The following is a 15,391-nucleotide window of genomic DNA, read 5'->3' on the forward strand; positions in this document are numbered from 1 at the left end:
AAGATCTTCTTTAATGATATTTTAATGTTAATGGAGTCCTTTCCCACATGCCGAATAGCATGGCTTTATATATATTTACTCTCCTGACTGGTTTCTTCCTCCCTCTGGCAAGCCTGCCAGATATGCACAAACACATTAGGTCTTTGTGTGTCTAGGATTTAAAAACAAGGTGAGGAAATATCTGGCTGTGGTGATGTTTCCATGAGAGACCACGTGTGACACTGGTCGGAAGACAGCATTTGTACCAGCAACGTTCTTCTGTCCGTTGCTCATGGTGAAATGGTTTTGGAGAGAAAAAAAAAAGGCTTATGAATTTTTTTTTGGCATAACCTTTGTTGGGAAAATGAATTACAAGTGGTTTGTTTTATGCCGAGCCTTTTGTTATCGCCATTCAGAGCCGTTCTGTCTGTTCACTTTGTGAGAGCCATTCAGGGGGTTGATGCATGTGTTTTATGAGAGGATGTAAGAACCTACAATTTGTTTTTGATTGATCTCCATTTGGATTCAAAAAGAGCAGGTGCTGTCATTTGGAATTGGTTTTGGCAGTGGCTCGGGTATATAAATATTAGAATTACAGACTGAAGCTTCATTTAAATTATCTTTCTTCATAAGAATAGGAGAGATTGATAATGAATATTAGACTTTGGCTCTATTTTTACAATGCCTCATATAAACATGTAACACACCATATATCTGGACATGTGTATGTATATGTGGCTTCCATTGTGTAGACATATACCATGCAAGTTTCCTCCACTTAATAGTTTATGCAAATACTATTTCTTCAAAAATCTGAGAATGGGATTTCTTAATATAACAAGAGGGTTTATTTTTCCTAGCCTGAAGAATGTAGACATTTCTAACTTTGGAAACTATGTCAAAGGTTGTTTGCAGTTTGGTGTGGTTTGGGTGCTTATCCTTATGTCTCTGAGAATGACCCTTTGCAGTTTTAAATCTTTTTTTCTTTCCCCTTCTGCATCTTTGTTATTGTAGTTTGTTGCCCAATGCCTCCTTGAGGGTGCTGTGCTTCTCAAACACAGTGGGAGGATTAAGACAGTGAGTGTTTCCTTCCCAGCAAGGCTGTTTACACTTGCCCATAGCTGCCTCTCAACTGTGTCCTCTGCAAATTGCTTACGTTTAGTTTCTGTGTCCTCAGATACAGACTTGGAACTTTCTGTGACCCTCACAGGCTGGCCTGACCCACTTCCTCCCACAAAACCCCAGAGCAAAGTGCATGTGGGTAGCTGTTTGCATGTCCCTCCCTCTTACCCTCCCTCCCACTGGGGCAATTTCTTTGAGAATGGGGCCCTGTCTTTGTCATTATGGCCTTGGAGCTAGGCTCACTACTTGACATGTGATACTCATTAATCATTTATGGAATGAATGAAAGAATGGATGTATCTGTTGTTTTCATAGAGAACATGCAAAGAGAACGATGAGAGTAAAAATGATGAATTCTGACATGTACAGATGACCAAAGGCCACACATTTTATCTGCCTTTTCTTTCTGAGGAATTTAGAAAATGTGAATGTCCATGCAGCCTGAATGGCATGAAAACGTTTAAATATGGCGGTCTTACAGAAGCTCCATTTCCATAGGGCAGAGACACTCATGATTAAATCATTCATGACTCCTCACTCCACACAGGATTTGAAGTGAGGCTGTATCTGAGGAATATGTTAACATCACCACACCAGAACTCCTTACTGGGTCAGCAGAACCCAAGGTAGAAGAGAAGTGGACCAGAGCCTGAGGTCACAGAGGGTCAGCAGCAGAGATGGACAGAACAGAACACCCAGCCTGTGAAGCCTCATTCAGCATTAGTCCTAGTTAACCCCCTTCCTTGGTGTTAATAAGCTGTTTTGTTGGTGAGACCAGGAAAGGCTTTCACTTAGCACCCCTCCACCTCTGTTGTCTCTTTGTTGACCTACTTGGCTAATTAGACACTTTTCCTCCTCGTTTGACCTTGCCTCAGACTCATCTATGGCAGATTAAAAAGACTGAAATATGTGAACCTAGCTGGGAATCTGGAGCTTCCTGCTGAAGCCCCCCAACATGGCCCCAAGGGATAACACAGCGTCTGAAACATTCAGTGGCTATGGCGTTTTAAACAGCTCCCTACCACCTTGGAAATTAAGAATGCCCTCTAGGTTAAAACCAACTAATGTAGAACGTGTTTGACATGGAATGATTGTGTAAGCTGATATTGTACGGCAGCGGTTAGTTGCATTTACAAATTCAAATCTGCAGCATGATATGAATTAGTCGTGTAGTTGTTTCACTTAAGGGTTAGAAGGCGGGGTCTTAGCACACTGGAAAGAACGTTAGATTTGAAGTCGGATGGCTCTGAGTCAGGTCTCACCTCTCTCCCCTGGACTGCAGGCAAACTGTCCAGAGTCATAGCCTCACCCTTGCTGTTACTCTTAAGCTCAGTGTGGCCAGAGGGAGAGCTCGGCTGCTTGAGGTTGTTGTGACCCGTTGAAGCTCTTACCCAATTCCTAGATACAAACTCACAGTCCAGCTGTGCATTGAGAAGCATGATTCTTGGACTCCTCACCTCACATCTGCCTCCTCACTTTCATTTTCAGTTCCCTTGTGATCTTCGTCCCGACACTGGCATGCTTGTCCCTCACCCTTGATCTCTTCTGTACCACAGGGAGTTCATCTGCCTAGCTCAGGTACTCTATGGGATCAAATAGTTTTAGCAGGTGGTCCTTAGGAGCCTCCACTGTAGTTTTGCTTCGACGTTCTGCCAGATGATAGGTTTTCTCTACCCCGATGATGGGTTTTTTCACTGACACGGTAAGCCAGATCAAGCTGAATCGAGAACGTAAAAGAACAGGTTTATTTGAGCAAAGCAACTACCAGGTGAGTTCTCTGTTCCCCGAGATCAAGGCAGGAGAAGTCACACGTAAGAACTAAAGCAGGGAGGCCTTTTCTTTCTTGGAGATTGTCTGAGAGGGTGGGGTTTGGAGAGAGAGAGGAATGGGGCTCTCTGGAATAAGCAGGAGAGAGCAGCAGGTTCCAGCAGAACACTCTAGATCTTAACCAAACTGCTAAGAAGCTACTATAGTCCAAGTCTCTACCTCATCATGTTGTTCAGGCCTCAGAAGACACCTCTCCTTTTGAAGTCTCTTAGCTCCCTCTCGCCATTGAGCCTCTGGCCCTGAAAGCAACGATTTACTGCTGGTACCCATCCATCTCTGCCTGTCTCTAACCACTACCTCTTGCTTAGCATTTTGTTTTTTTAAAGACAGTCTCCCTCTTCAGTCTTGGTTGGCTTGGAACTCACCATATAGACCAAGCTGGTAATGAACTCAAAGAGATTCTGCTTCATCTGCTTCCCAAGTGCTAGGATTAAAGGCATGCACCAATACACCAAACCCTTGCTTAGCTTTTCAATTCACCCAGCACCTTCATAACCAATTCCACACATTAACTTCCTTCTCTTTACTCCATGTGGTTCTGATTCCTCTAGTAGCCTCTAATAATACTCTCGCGAGTGATCAGTTATTTGTAATTCCTTTACTAGTTAGAGAGGCTTACATAGCCTCCGAGCCTATAAGGCATGCTGACAGTGCTGGTTACTCTTGCTGTGCATGGGTAGTAACAAGTCACTTGCATTTGTGTGTGGCCCAAGAATTTGAGTTTTCAAAAATTCGCACAGCAAGCCCACACTGAAGTAGAGGTTCCTTGAGGTGTGGATGGGGACTATCACTAGGTTCATTTGCCAACCAAAGGCTTCCCTTTTACAAATAAGCCATCCAACAAGAGTACTTGCCTTAAGACAGTTAAAATGACTGCATCCCATCCATGTTATGAAACCAGTCTATCACAAGTATCAAAATAGCACACTCGGTCCTAAAGAGATGGCTCAGCTGTTGAAAGCCTATATGGCTCTTACAGAGGACCTGATTCCCATTCCCACATCCAGTGGCCAGCAACCACCTGTGACGCTAGCTCCAGGGTATCCAATGCCTTCTGTGGGCCACTTCAGTTCATGTGCATGTATTTCCACATCGACTCATGCATACATGTAATGAAAATAATTTCTAAAACAACAGCAACACTAAATTGAGGAATGCTGAGAAGCTATTTGCAATAATATTAAGTGAGATAACGTGTGTGACATCATTCCATATGTCATCGTGACTCCTTAAATGAAAATCTCAGTCATTAGGCATGATGACATACACTGGTAAACATAGCACTTGGTAGTCTGAGGCAAGAAAATCACTTGAGCTTAGGGGTTTGTGGCCAGATTGGTACCACATTCTTCTCTATTGATTTTTTTTATTTAAAAAGATAGTATAAATTATCTTTTCTGTATATGAGAAAATATATGTGTCAGTGCAGACGTGTATGGGTGTAGGTACATGTGAGTGTACACACATGTGAGGCCAGAGGTCATTCCTCAGAATCCCACTATCCAGTTTTTTGAGAAAGTCTCTTAGTGGACCCTGGCTTTCCAATTTCACTATGCTGCCTGGCCAGTGAGCTCCCAGCTCTACCTGCTAGCCTCTGCAGCACGAAGATTAGAAGTATGTGCCAACCACTGTGCCTGGCATTTTACATGGGCAAGGGGATCAAAGCCCTCGTGCTTGTACAAGAAATATTTTGCAAACTGAGCCTTCTCCCCAGCATGACTCGGACAGGAGAGGATCTGGTTGAATTTCCTGGTGTTCATCTGTCTAGGTTGTAAGTTATTTCTTCCTGAATAAACATCTATTCGGCCTATTTGTTTATCCTGATCCTTATTTACCGCAATAACTGATTTAAAGTAGAAAGGTAACTATGAGCAAGTATATATGGAAGTTTTAAATTATCCGGAAAAAAAAAAGAAATTGAATTATACACTTGATAAATCCAGCAAAGGAATGGGAAACAATAAATACTGTAACAAATATAATTAATCATAAGGACATATATTGGAATTAAGCCAAAATACAATTTTTCACATCAGATATAAGTTTTTGGGGGTTGTTTTTGGTTTTGGGGGGTTGGGGGGGGTTGGTTTGTTTGTTTGTTTTTGTTTCTTCAAGACCAGGTTTCTCTGTATTTTGGAAGCTGTGCTAGTGCTAGCTCTTGTAAACCAGGCTGGTCTCAAACTCAGAGATCCAAGTGCCTCTGCCTCCCGAGTGGAGGGATTAAATGCATAAGCCACCACTGCCCAGCTCAAATATAAGTTTTTTTTATCTCCTATAAAATATCAAATTCATATTTTAAAAAATGTTAAGTACATTTAAGCTATTTATAAGAAATACTAGTAAAATGAACTGTAGATTTGGTGGGAGCAGACTCAATCTGGTGTTTTGGCTATTTGGTGTATGGTAAAATTTACAATAGCAAAACTTGGGGAGGCAGCTCTGTGGTAGAGTGCTTACCCAGTATGCATCAGACCCAAGGTTTGATCCCAAGCAGAAGAGGAACACTGGGGAGAAAGCAAGCCCTCCCAAATATATACCTCCCGGGTATATATGAAGATGCTTGTGTATAATCCCAGCACTCAGGAGGCTGAGGCAGGAGGATCATGAATTCAAGGGCAGTCTGAGCTTACATAGCAAGTTCCTGTCCCAGTTACTAGCTAGCCCTGCACTCAATCCTCAGGACCACTGATTTCCCAACTGTTCCCTTTTTTTCTTGAAGCTACTTCCCAATCTCCTTCATAACAAGATTTGAATCCAACACCCTTGAACTAGTAGAAGTAGCTTTGAAAAAGACATCTTGTAGAATGCCCTCCATTTTATTGTTAGTACCTTTGCTTTTCCTGTTAATAACTCTTCCTTGGGCTAGAGAGGTAGCTTGGCAGAAAACCACTTGTTTAGCATATTCAAGGTTCTAGATTCAGTTCCCAGTAGTGGCAAAATATTCCTTCTCTTTGGGGTTTAAAACTTAGATAAAATCATTTTGTTTTTCTTTTCCTTTTCTTTTTTCTTTTCTTTTTCTTTTTTAAGAAAAAGTACACATTGGCCAGGCACATACCTTTAGTTCCAGCACTGGGGGCGGGGGGCAGAGGCAGGACGATCTCTGTGAGTTCAAGGCCAGCCTGGTCTAAAGAGCTAGTTCCAGGACAGGATCCAAAAGCAATACAGAGAAACCATGTCTAAAAAAAGAAAAGAAAAAAGAAATTAAGAAGAAAAGTACACAGCATTTCTCAACATGTTAATGCTATTCACATTAAGTGCTTGTTTTTGTTTTAATGGTGTGTCTGGCAGCCCAGACTGGCCTCCACCTTGATATGTGTGACAGATGAGGGAGGCCCTGGGGTCTACAAGCCACCTGAGTGGTAGACACAAGAAAGGGCACGGGGTGGCCATTTCCTGACTCAGACACAAAAGGCAGCTTCGTCATCACACCATTACTATGGTTGACTCAGCCTTGCGGCTTTGGTGGCTGCTAAAACTGAATCCTCAGTCAGCCTTCTTTTAAGATAAATTAAAAAAAAAAATCACTGGAAATGTGAGTCTGGTGATGAAGTTACAGCTTCTTTGGCTTTGACAGGTAAAGCTAGGTTGTGGGGAGCTCCCTTGGGCCACTTTGGAAAATCGAGATGAAACACTCAGATATTCATAAAATTCATTATTAGATTCTAGACTGAAACATTAGCAAATAGCATGAGATTTAATTGTTCTTAAGTAGGTATGACCAATCCTGTTTTTCCTAAGTCTTGGGGATATGCTATTGCTTTATGAAATTGCATGCAACTGTGCATGACCAAGTCATTGTGCTAGTTAGGATTTGGAGTAAGCTTGGGTTTCAGGATAAAATAAAAACAGTAAATTCTAAAGACTACACAACAGAGGCTCTCAATATATTTAGGTATTATCCTGTTGAAAATTCAGCTTAAGAGTTTTCCTTGAAGGAAATAGAAACAAACAAACAAAAATGCCAGTAGTTGACAGTAATTGGTATTGTAGACATAATTGTTTTCTTCAATTCTCATGTAGTTATTGAGAATCTGAACTTAGATCTTTTTTAATCTTCAAAATTTTATATTTCATGTCATCAGAAATGATTTTTTTTTCTTCTTGAATACACACACACACACACACACACAATCAGAACGTGGGGGAGAGAAGTGAACACAAGCCTAGTTTTATGTAAAAATAATTTTACTTGAATTTCCACCTTGAAAAAGCAGGGTCATAAAGTCATACAATGATAAAAAATAATGGAACAAGCCAGGCAATGGTGGCACATGCCTTTAATCCTAGCACTAGAGAGGCAGAGACAGGCAGATCTCTGATTTCATGGCCAGCCTACTTCCAGGACAGCCACCGTTATACAAAGAAACCCTGTCTCAAAAACAAAAAACAAAAGTGAATAAATAAATGAACAAGTAGTTTATTTTTAGTTTCAGAAACTGTATACAGTTTCCAGACTCTAATCTTATGTTAATAAGTATATAAAACTGTGTCTTTTGTTGTAATTTTTCTTTTTCATATGTTTAGTTATCTGCAAATAGCTTAGGAGGCATTTCCAATTCTAATTTCAGTTTTTAATTGTATTTATTTGTTTTCTGTGAGTTTCTGTGCACTGTATCTGTGTAGGAGCCAGGAGAGGGCATTGGAAGTGGGGTTACAGTTAGTTGTGATCTGTCATGTAGGTGCTGGGAACTGAACCTGGGTCCTCTACAAGCACATTAAGTGCTCTTAACCACTGAGCCATCTCTCTAGGACCCTAATTTAATTTCTTACAATGTAGATGTGCACTTAATTAATGCTTTGGAGGAGGGGGAGTTAATAGAAAATTAAAATGGCTCTTCCTTAAAAAAACAATGTGGTGAATAGAAATATCCATAGAACAATTAAAAAGAATTCCAATAATAAACAGGCTGTCTACAATATTTGAGTCTGTACACACACAGTGAACATTAGAAATAAGGGAATAGATGTTTGTCAGAGTGCAATTGGTTTGAAATATTTCAATAACAGTATAATGGGAAACATTGTGGCAATAAATTTAAGATCTAAGTAAAATAGATGCTTTTCTCACAAATGGCCAGTTACTAAAATTTTATCCAGAAATGTTACAAATTCCAAAAGTTGAATAAAAACTGATTGCATATGAAATCTTGAATTTTATGAAATGTATCATTAGTGCCACAGCTTGATAACGAAGTCACTTTGAGTATATACTTTATAGAAAGATCTTGTGTGGTGCTCAGCTGCAGTGAGTTCATGACTGAGTTGATGATGTCATGTCCAGGAAACATAGTTTTCCCCAATTCTTCCCCAGCTTCTGTCTCTTATAATCTCTTTGCCCCCTCTTCCATGAGCTTTGGGGTGGGTGAGCCAATATAGGTATTTCATTTAGGATGTCCACAGTTACTTAATCTGTACTGCACAGTTATTTTTAAACAGGAAGATGCACATATATATATAATATATGTGTATATATGTATGTATTTATATATACATATATGTGTGTGTGTGTGTGTGTCAGTATTGCAAATAGAAGTGTGTGTGTGCACGTATGTTCAAACAACAAGCATAGGGATATTTGTTTACAGCAGTGCAACAAATTGTTGATGTTGATTATCTCTAGGAGTATATGAGTATAAGACTTTATTTTTACATTATACCTGTCTATGGTTTAAAAGTTGAATATGATCAAGGCATGATGGCTTGTGCCTATAATTCCTGATACTCAGAAAGCTGAGGAAGGAATATTACAAATTCAAGGCCACCTGGGAAATTTAGCAAGATCTTGCCTGGGTGTACCGTAAAAAGGTACAGGGGTGCAATTCCATGGTAAAGTGCTTGCCTGGGTTCAATCTCTAGTGCTGGGGGAAAAAATGATTACAATGAGCTGATATCTCTTCTGTGCTAAATATAATTATAGCCAAAATGTTTGTGGAAGTATTGTTTAGAGTATATTATCTAAGCAACTCTGATAAAAAGTAAATCAATTTGTTATATAACTACTGATGGAAGGTTATTCACATGTCAAGAAAAGAATCCTGCATGAAAACTCATAGGGGAATATCCAAGCCAGCCTCTGTGGTTTGAGTTACTGCTTTTATTCGTTGGAGACTCTATATCTAGAAGCCAGGTCAAGTTGTCCTTCGCTGTGGCAAGTAGGGACTGGGAAGTTAAATTGGACACTGCCGTTTATTTAATACATATTGGGTCCTGTGGCTTATCCTCTGTCACCCTCTTTATTCAGTCCTTCATTTGCACCCCTTCCTGAAGTCTTACTACTCAACCCTGGAGCCACATCTGATCGTCCGGGGGAACAGGGAGTGAGGCTATCACTTAATATTGACCAGTGATCTCTTTTCTCACAGGAACCTGGGGGGACAAAAGCAGTGTCAATGATGAATAGGCCACCAGTCGCTACCAACTACAGATGACTTGCCGTTTTATTTACAAAGGTAAGGAAATGTATTCTGTATCCCTATTCCTGACAGATGCTCGATAGAGCACTTAGTTTTTCTAACTGTATCATGACATTTAACGTTGACCATATCAAATTTCAGACCAGCCTCAAGCAAACAGGACACAGAAACTTTTGAATGTCTGTCTGTATGTGGAGGGACAAAGCATGGCAGGGGAGGAAAATGCCATGAATTATGATGCATGGCTAACTTTTAATCACTTTAGAATTCTTAATTTTAAGCAGATACTCTACAGCAAATATGAAAAAAAAAAAAAAGAATGCTGAATTCATTTGCAGTCCTCTTTGGGTAGATCACAAGTACTTCTCAGACTATCTTCCCTTCGCCCTTTTATAGAAATAGGATGACTTCTATGCTTGGCTTACACACTTGCAAGTACATTTTGTACCCAGTGCAGAAACAGAACAAGCCTAAGTGAGGGCAGAGGGTAACCCCACTGTGCCCAGTTTAATAGTCCTTTGTACTTGGCTGCTGTGGCCCTTAGTGGTGTCATCTTTGGGAGGTCTGATGTCTTCAGGGAAGACTGACCTCTGGACATGCCTGTGGAAGATCATCTTGATTGCAGAGACAGAGGTGGAAGACAGGCCACCGTGGGTGAGGGTTTTTGTGTTCCCTGAGCAATGATTCTGGGCTGTATAAAAGAGAGTAAGTAGAGAACAGGCAAGGAGATCATCATCGCTTTCCCTGCTTGCCAGAGACATAATATGAGCATCCGCTTCAGGCTCCTGGGCTTCGATTTCCCCACAGTGATGAACTGTACTTTGAACTGAAGTAAGATCGTTCTCTCTTAAGTGGGGTTGGTCATCGTGTTCTTCTATCACAATAGCAGGGAGAGAAAACAGCAAGAGCTTTGAACTCAGTTGATCCTTTAGGGGAATGTCAGTAAATAATGACCAGTGATTTCATTTCTGACCACCCAGGGAGGGGGCCAGAAGCACTCCCAACAATGAATAGGATAACCATCACTACTGTGCCCCCCCTTACCTGTTTTGTGCTTCTCAAAAGGAATTTAAAGGAACTGAGTAAACTGGCATAGTTTCCACCTCCTCTTCCCTACTGTCAAGTCAGGAGTGATTGACAAAGTAAAGAAATAATACTTTGAGACTACCTGTTCACTGCCCTTCACTCATGTCAATGAGTTCATTTCCCGGAGGTTGTTTCTCAACTCCCCACAGAGTGGCTGTGGAAGAGTCTGAGAAGTACAGCTACTCACATGGCATGCTGCAGGGAGGTCTTTCAACTCTTTGCTCTGGGTTGGCTTTTTATCCTGAGCTTGTATTACTAAGTCTTTCAAGCATTTTAATCTTCCTAGCATTTTATTCAGAACCCATCAAAGTACTATTCTAGGAAAAGAAAATCCTCTTTAAACAAATAAAACAGACATTTTGTGGAAGAGGGGTCTTTGTAGATTCCCGGTTCTAATACGAACAGATTGAATGGAGTCCCTCTGAGAATAAAAAGGGTAAGAGAGAGGTTGATTGTGGGAGCAGTAGACCTAGTGAGGTGAGTTCATCTAAGTCCGTATCTTCATTCTCCTGAATGGCCTTAGTCATGTTGGACACCCACCATCAGGGGTGAACTTAGTTATTTAGTTCAGGTACAGAGACTTGGCTGGCTAATTCTTTCATGCACAAACACTGAACTTATTAAAATCCCAGTATTCAAAGGCTTGTAAGAAAGTCAGATCTATTTCTTGATGGAGTATTAAATGCCCTTGGTGTAATTTAAGATCCTGGAATATTCTTGGAGGCAATGGTAACTAGCAAAGGGTTCCAAACTGGACAGTGAGCAGAGAGCGAGAGACTTTGGAGCATTCAATCCTAGATAATATGCCATCATCAAACCTCTCCCCTCAAGGCTCAGGGAGCTAAATGAAAGAAGAGGCAGAAAGATAGTAAGAGCCAGGGGTGGTGGATGACTCCAAGAAAATAGCATCTTCCAGACCCAAGAGGACTGGAACAAATCTGAACTCACAGAGACTCTGAGAGCACATATAAGACCTCCATTGGTTCAAACCAGACATAATCTCCACACAGAGAGGGAATAAACACAGAGTTCCACCCCTAACCAAGAAGCTGTTTGCAGTTGATTCCTGCCATGAAACTAAATATCAGTTTTCTCTAATGAAGTTTCACTGAATATGTCAACCACACTCCTGAGTAGGTCCCAAGCCCAGGAGTAATTGACCAACACAAAGCAGATTTCATGTTTGTTTTGATATTCTTTTTTATTATTTGCTTGTCTGTTTTAATTTGTGTTGTTGTTTGTCCTCTTTTCTTTTGAGGGGGATAGACATAAAGTTAGATGAGTAGGGAGGTAAGACAGATCTGGGCGGAGTTAGCAGAAGGGAAAAATATGACCAAAATATATGTGAATCTTTTTTAATAATTTAAGAAAGATACTGAAGTATAGTTGCTCTCTGATGATATAGGTAACCATGTTTATCACAGAAGTAACTGGCTTCAATTTTTTAATGAATTTGAAGTCAAATATGAATGCCTATTAAAAAGTGATTAAAATACATGTTTGAGTATCTAATGTCTATCAGTTAGAAAAATATTTTATTTTAAATGCATTTGAAAAACTCACAAGTTAATAGTTTTGCATATGTAGAACTAAAAGCTCTCTGTCAAAATTTTAAAACAGATTAAAAGTCATGTAGCATCCCTGATAATGACATTGATGACTAACTTATCCACCATCATAGAGCCCTCATCCAATAGCTGATGCAAACAGAACCAGATGCCCACAACTAAACACTAAGCCAAACTGGAATCCAGATGCAGAGAGGGAGGACAAGACCAGGCTACAGAAATATACAGAGACAGCTGAACTGAACAAGGAGGAGCTAATGGGCCCCCAGACTGATAGCTGGGAATCCAGCATGGGACTGAGTTAGAAGGCCTGGGAAGTCTAAGGGACCTCTGACAGTGGAACCAGGATGTATCCCTGGTGCACAGAAGGACTTTGGGAACACATTCCCCATGTAGGGATACTCCCTTATCCTAGAGGCAGGAGGGAAGGCCTAGTCCCTATTCCAAATGCCTTGACAGATTTAGATGGCTCCTTCTGGAAGGCATCATCCTATATGCTGAGTAAGGGGGGGAAATGGGAGGGGAGGGTGGTTGGGGGACATGGGAGAGTGGCAGAGAGGGAGAGAGGGAGGTAAGGAGAGAGGAAAGAGAGATCAGTATGTAAAATAAAAATAAAATGTCATGTAGAAGCATGGAAAAATACTAATAATATGCTTAGTAATAAAATAATAGTCCCAAAACGTAGAATTAAAAGGGAAATTACTAATACTATCAACAATTGTAGGTTTAAAAACCAATAATTAAAATACTAAGACCCTAGTAGATAAATTAGGAAAAATATGGGAAACTCAAAAGAGAACACACAGAGAGCTAACAATGGTATGGAGAAACTTTAATCTTCACTAGTCGTTTTCAAAAATGAAAATTAAAATGAAGAGAGACCCATCAAATTATCAAAGATATCTAAAATAGAGTAGTCATTATTGCTCAATAAGACAAGTTCCCACTTGCTACAGATAGGGCTATGAGTGGGTATATACTTCTTGGAAGACAATTTACTAGAATACTATTAAGAATTTTAAAGTGTTAATACTCTGATATGGTTTAATCATTCTCAAAATTGAATCCAAGATAACATTTATATTGGACAAAAACATAAATAAGCACAGATAATTACTGTATTATTTGCAGAAGCAAAAATTTCAAGCCACCTCAACTGTCCATCAATATTAGCACTATTAACTAAAGTACTGATAACACAATTGGATTCACACAGTGGTGTCTTTTTGTATTTAAAAGAGACTATTCATTTCCCAGGGAGGACTTTTTTAATCATAAAGAAGACACATGTTTATTATATCAGTGTTCACTGAAAACACCAAGATGGATACTATCATTTTTCATATGAAAAAGCATATGTCAAAAGGAAGAGACAACTGTGCTAAGATGTGAATCATGGGACTGCTTATGGAAAGTAGTATTAAAAGTGGCATTCTGTGTGTTCTGATTCATAATTTTGGTACTTCCCAGATATGTTTACAGTGAGCTCTTACAACCTAAAGCACAAAAATTTTTAAATAGCTTTTAACAAGAAATCTATCCATATGAAAAGGGTTTAGGCTTCCTTAGACTTACACAGTTAAGTATACTCCAAATAAGTACTCTTGGATTTTCTTTTTTCTCTGTCTTTCTTTGAAACAATGGCAGTAACAACAACGCAATATGTAAAATATATTTTTCTTTAGCAGCATTATTATGTTACATTGAAAGAATAGCATTCAGATTTCAAATGGAAATATTTCTCCTTTGTAGATGTCGTCAGCTGCTGAAAATGGAGATACAGTTCCTGGAAAACAAAACGAAGAAAAAACCTACAAAAAGGTGAGTGTTTTACTGTCTTCAGGAAGTAGGAACAGTCTTCTACTGTTTGCCGGACTGACAGTGGTAGGCCTTTTCTTCCTCCAAAGCCATTGTGTACCATCTTACTTTCTCTTGCTGCTCTACTGAATTAGCAAAACTTTGGTGGCTTAAATGACATAGTTGTAAAGGTCAGATGTGCACTGAGCTGCATTCCTTCCAGAACTATTAGGGGACAATTTGAGTCCTTTTTCTATCCAGTTACTAGATGTTGCCCATGTACCCAGGATCACATCTTCCTTCTATCTCAATGCCAGAAGTGACTGGAGGAATCTTTATTGGGCTGTGTCTTTCTAATACTATGAAGGACCAGTGAATTGCACCATGCTCTCTAGATAATGCAAAATAGTTTTTTTTCTATTTCAAAGTTAGTTGATACACAATCTTAATGTTCACTAGCGCAACCCCTTCATTGCCACATAACAAGGTATATTCATAGGGTTGAAGGATTTGGCCATGGCTATCTTTGAGGGACATCTTTCTGTATACCCCCGTTGCCATCTGAACATATCTGGGAAGATAGTTATTTTTCTGCCTCTCTTATTACACATAGGAAGAAGACTCTCAGTAGCATGTGATATTCTATGTCTAGCATATGAGTCCTCTGACTCACTGCCAAATGCAAGGACTGTCTGTCTTTAACTTGGGGGGGGGGGGGAAGGTATAAGTGTGAATTGCTGTCACTCCATGAATTCTTTAAATCTTCTAAGATCTCGTGTCCATTTCCCACAGATCTTTTTGTAGACTTCCAAGTATATCTTACCACTCTTTGAATTTGATAAATTCTTGACTCTCATCAATCAAGCTATGATTAATTGTGTAAAACATGGCCCTGGGTACCACTGTTCCCGCCTGTAGGTTAACTTTACACAGTACAGCTTTTAAAAGTATCTGCTCTCCTGCTCCCTGGGATTAGGAGGTTTGTGTATTGGAGATTTGCTATATCTTTTTGTTTGTTTGTTTTTTTGTTTTTTGTTTCTACTTGCTATTCTTTGATGGACAGCTAGTGTGTGTCATGGTGTGACGATTCTCAAGATGTCTGCTTTGATCATGTATTGAGGTCATTCATCTGTGTGAAACATTGGTTTCCTAAGTGCTCTTTTCTTATAGATCTTTTGAACTCTTCTTTTCTATTCAGAGAAGCCTAGACATATAAACATGCCCATTGCCATCTAAAGTGATGATGAGGCCTGTAGTGAGATATCCACCCTACTCACACCTGTAGCACTGAGAATGTCTGTTTGGGATGGTCACAGGTGTGGACATGATGGAGAATGGGTTTAAGGTCTGGGGTCGGGACAGGTGGCCCTCCCTTGTTTCTGGTCAGGTCACAGAGGACAGTCAGAATGGATCCTTGGAGAGGGAACTTGCGGTAGTCGCCTGCTTCTTGTGTAAGTGACTTATCCCCGAAAAAAATCTCACTTAACCTGTACTGAGTCTAGTGAATCTTGAGTCCCCATGCAATAGAGGTCAGGGAAAAGATGCTTCCAGCTGAAGACTAAAGAATTCCAGATGTCAGATCTTAGAAACTTTCTGTAT

General features: G+C 40.0%; 1 protein-coding gene across 1 annotated transcript in view; it reads left to right on the forward strand.

Moving 5' to 3' along the window:
- Positions 1–15,391, forward strand: part of Pip5k1b (phosphatidylinositol-4-phosphate 5-kinase type 1 beta) — a 269,852-nt gene that overhangs the window by 101,395 nt on the left and 153,066 nt on the right. The window contains exons 2-3 of the mRNA XM_051200132.1: positions 9,291–9,377; positions 13,748–13,816. Of these exons, the coding sequence (XP_051056089.1) occupies positions 13,748–13,816 (69 nt within the window). The 5' untranslated portion in view covers positions 9,291–9,377. The remainder of the gene's footprint in view (positions 1–9,290; positions 9,378–13,747; positions 13,817–15,391) is intronic.

The sequence above is a fragment of the Phodopus roborovskii genome, unplaced genomic scaffold, assembly GCF_943737965.1.
Source record: "Phodopus roborovskii unplaced genomic scaffold, PHOROB, whole genome shotgun sequence".
NCBI classification, from domain to species: Eukaryota; Metazoa; Chordata; class Mammalia; order Rodentia; family Cricetidae; genus Phodopus; species Phodopus roborovskii.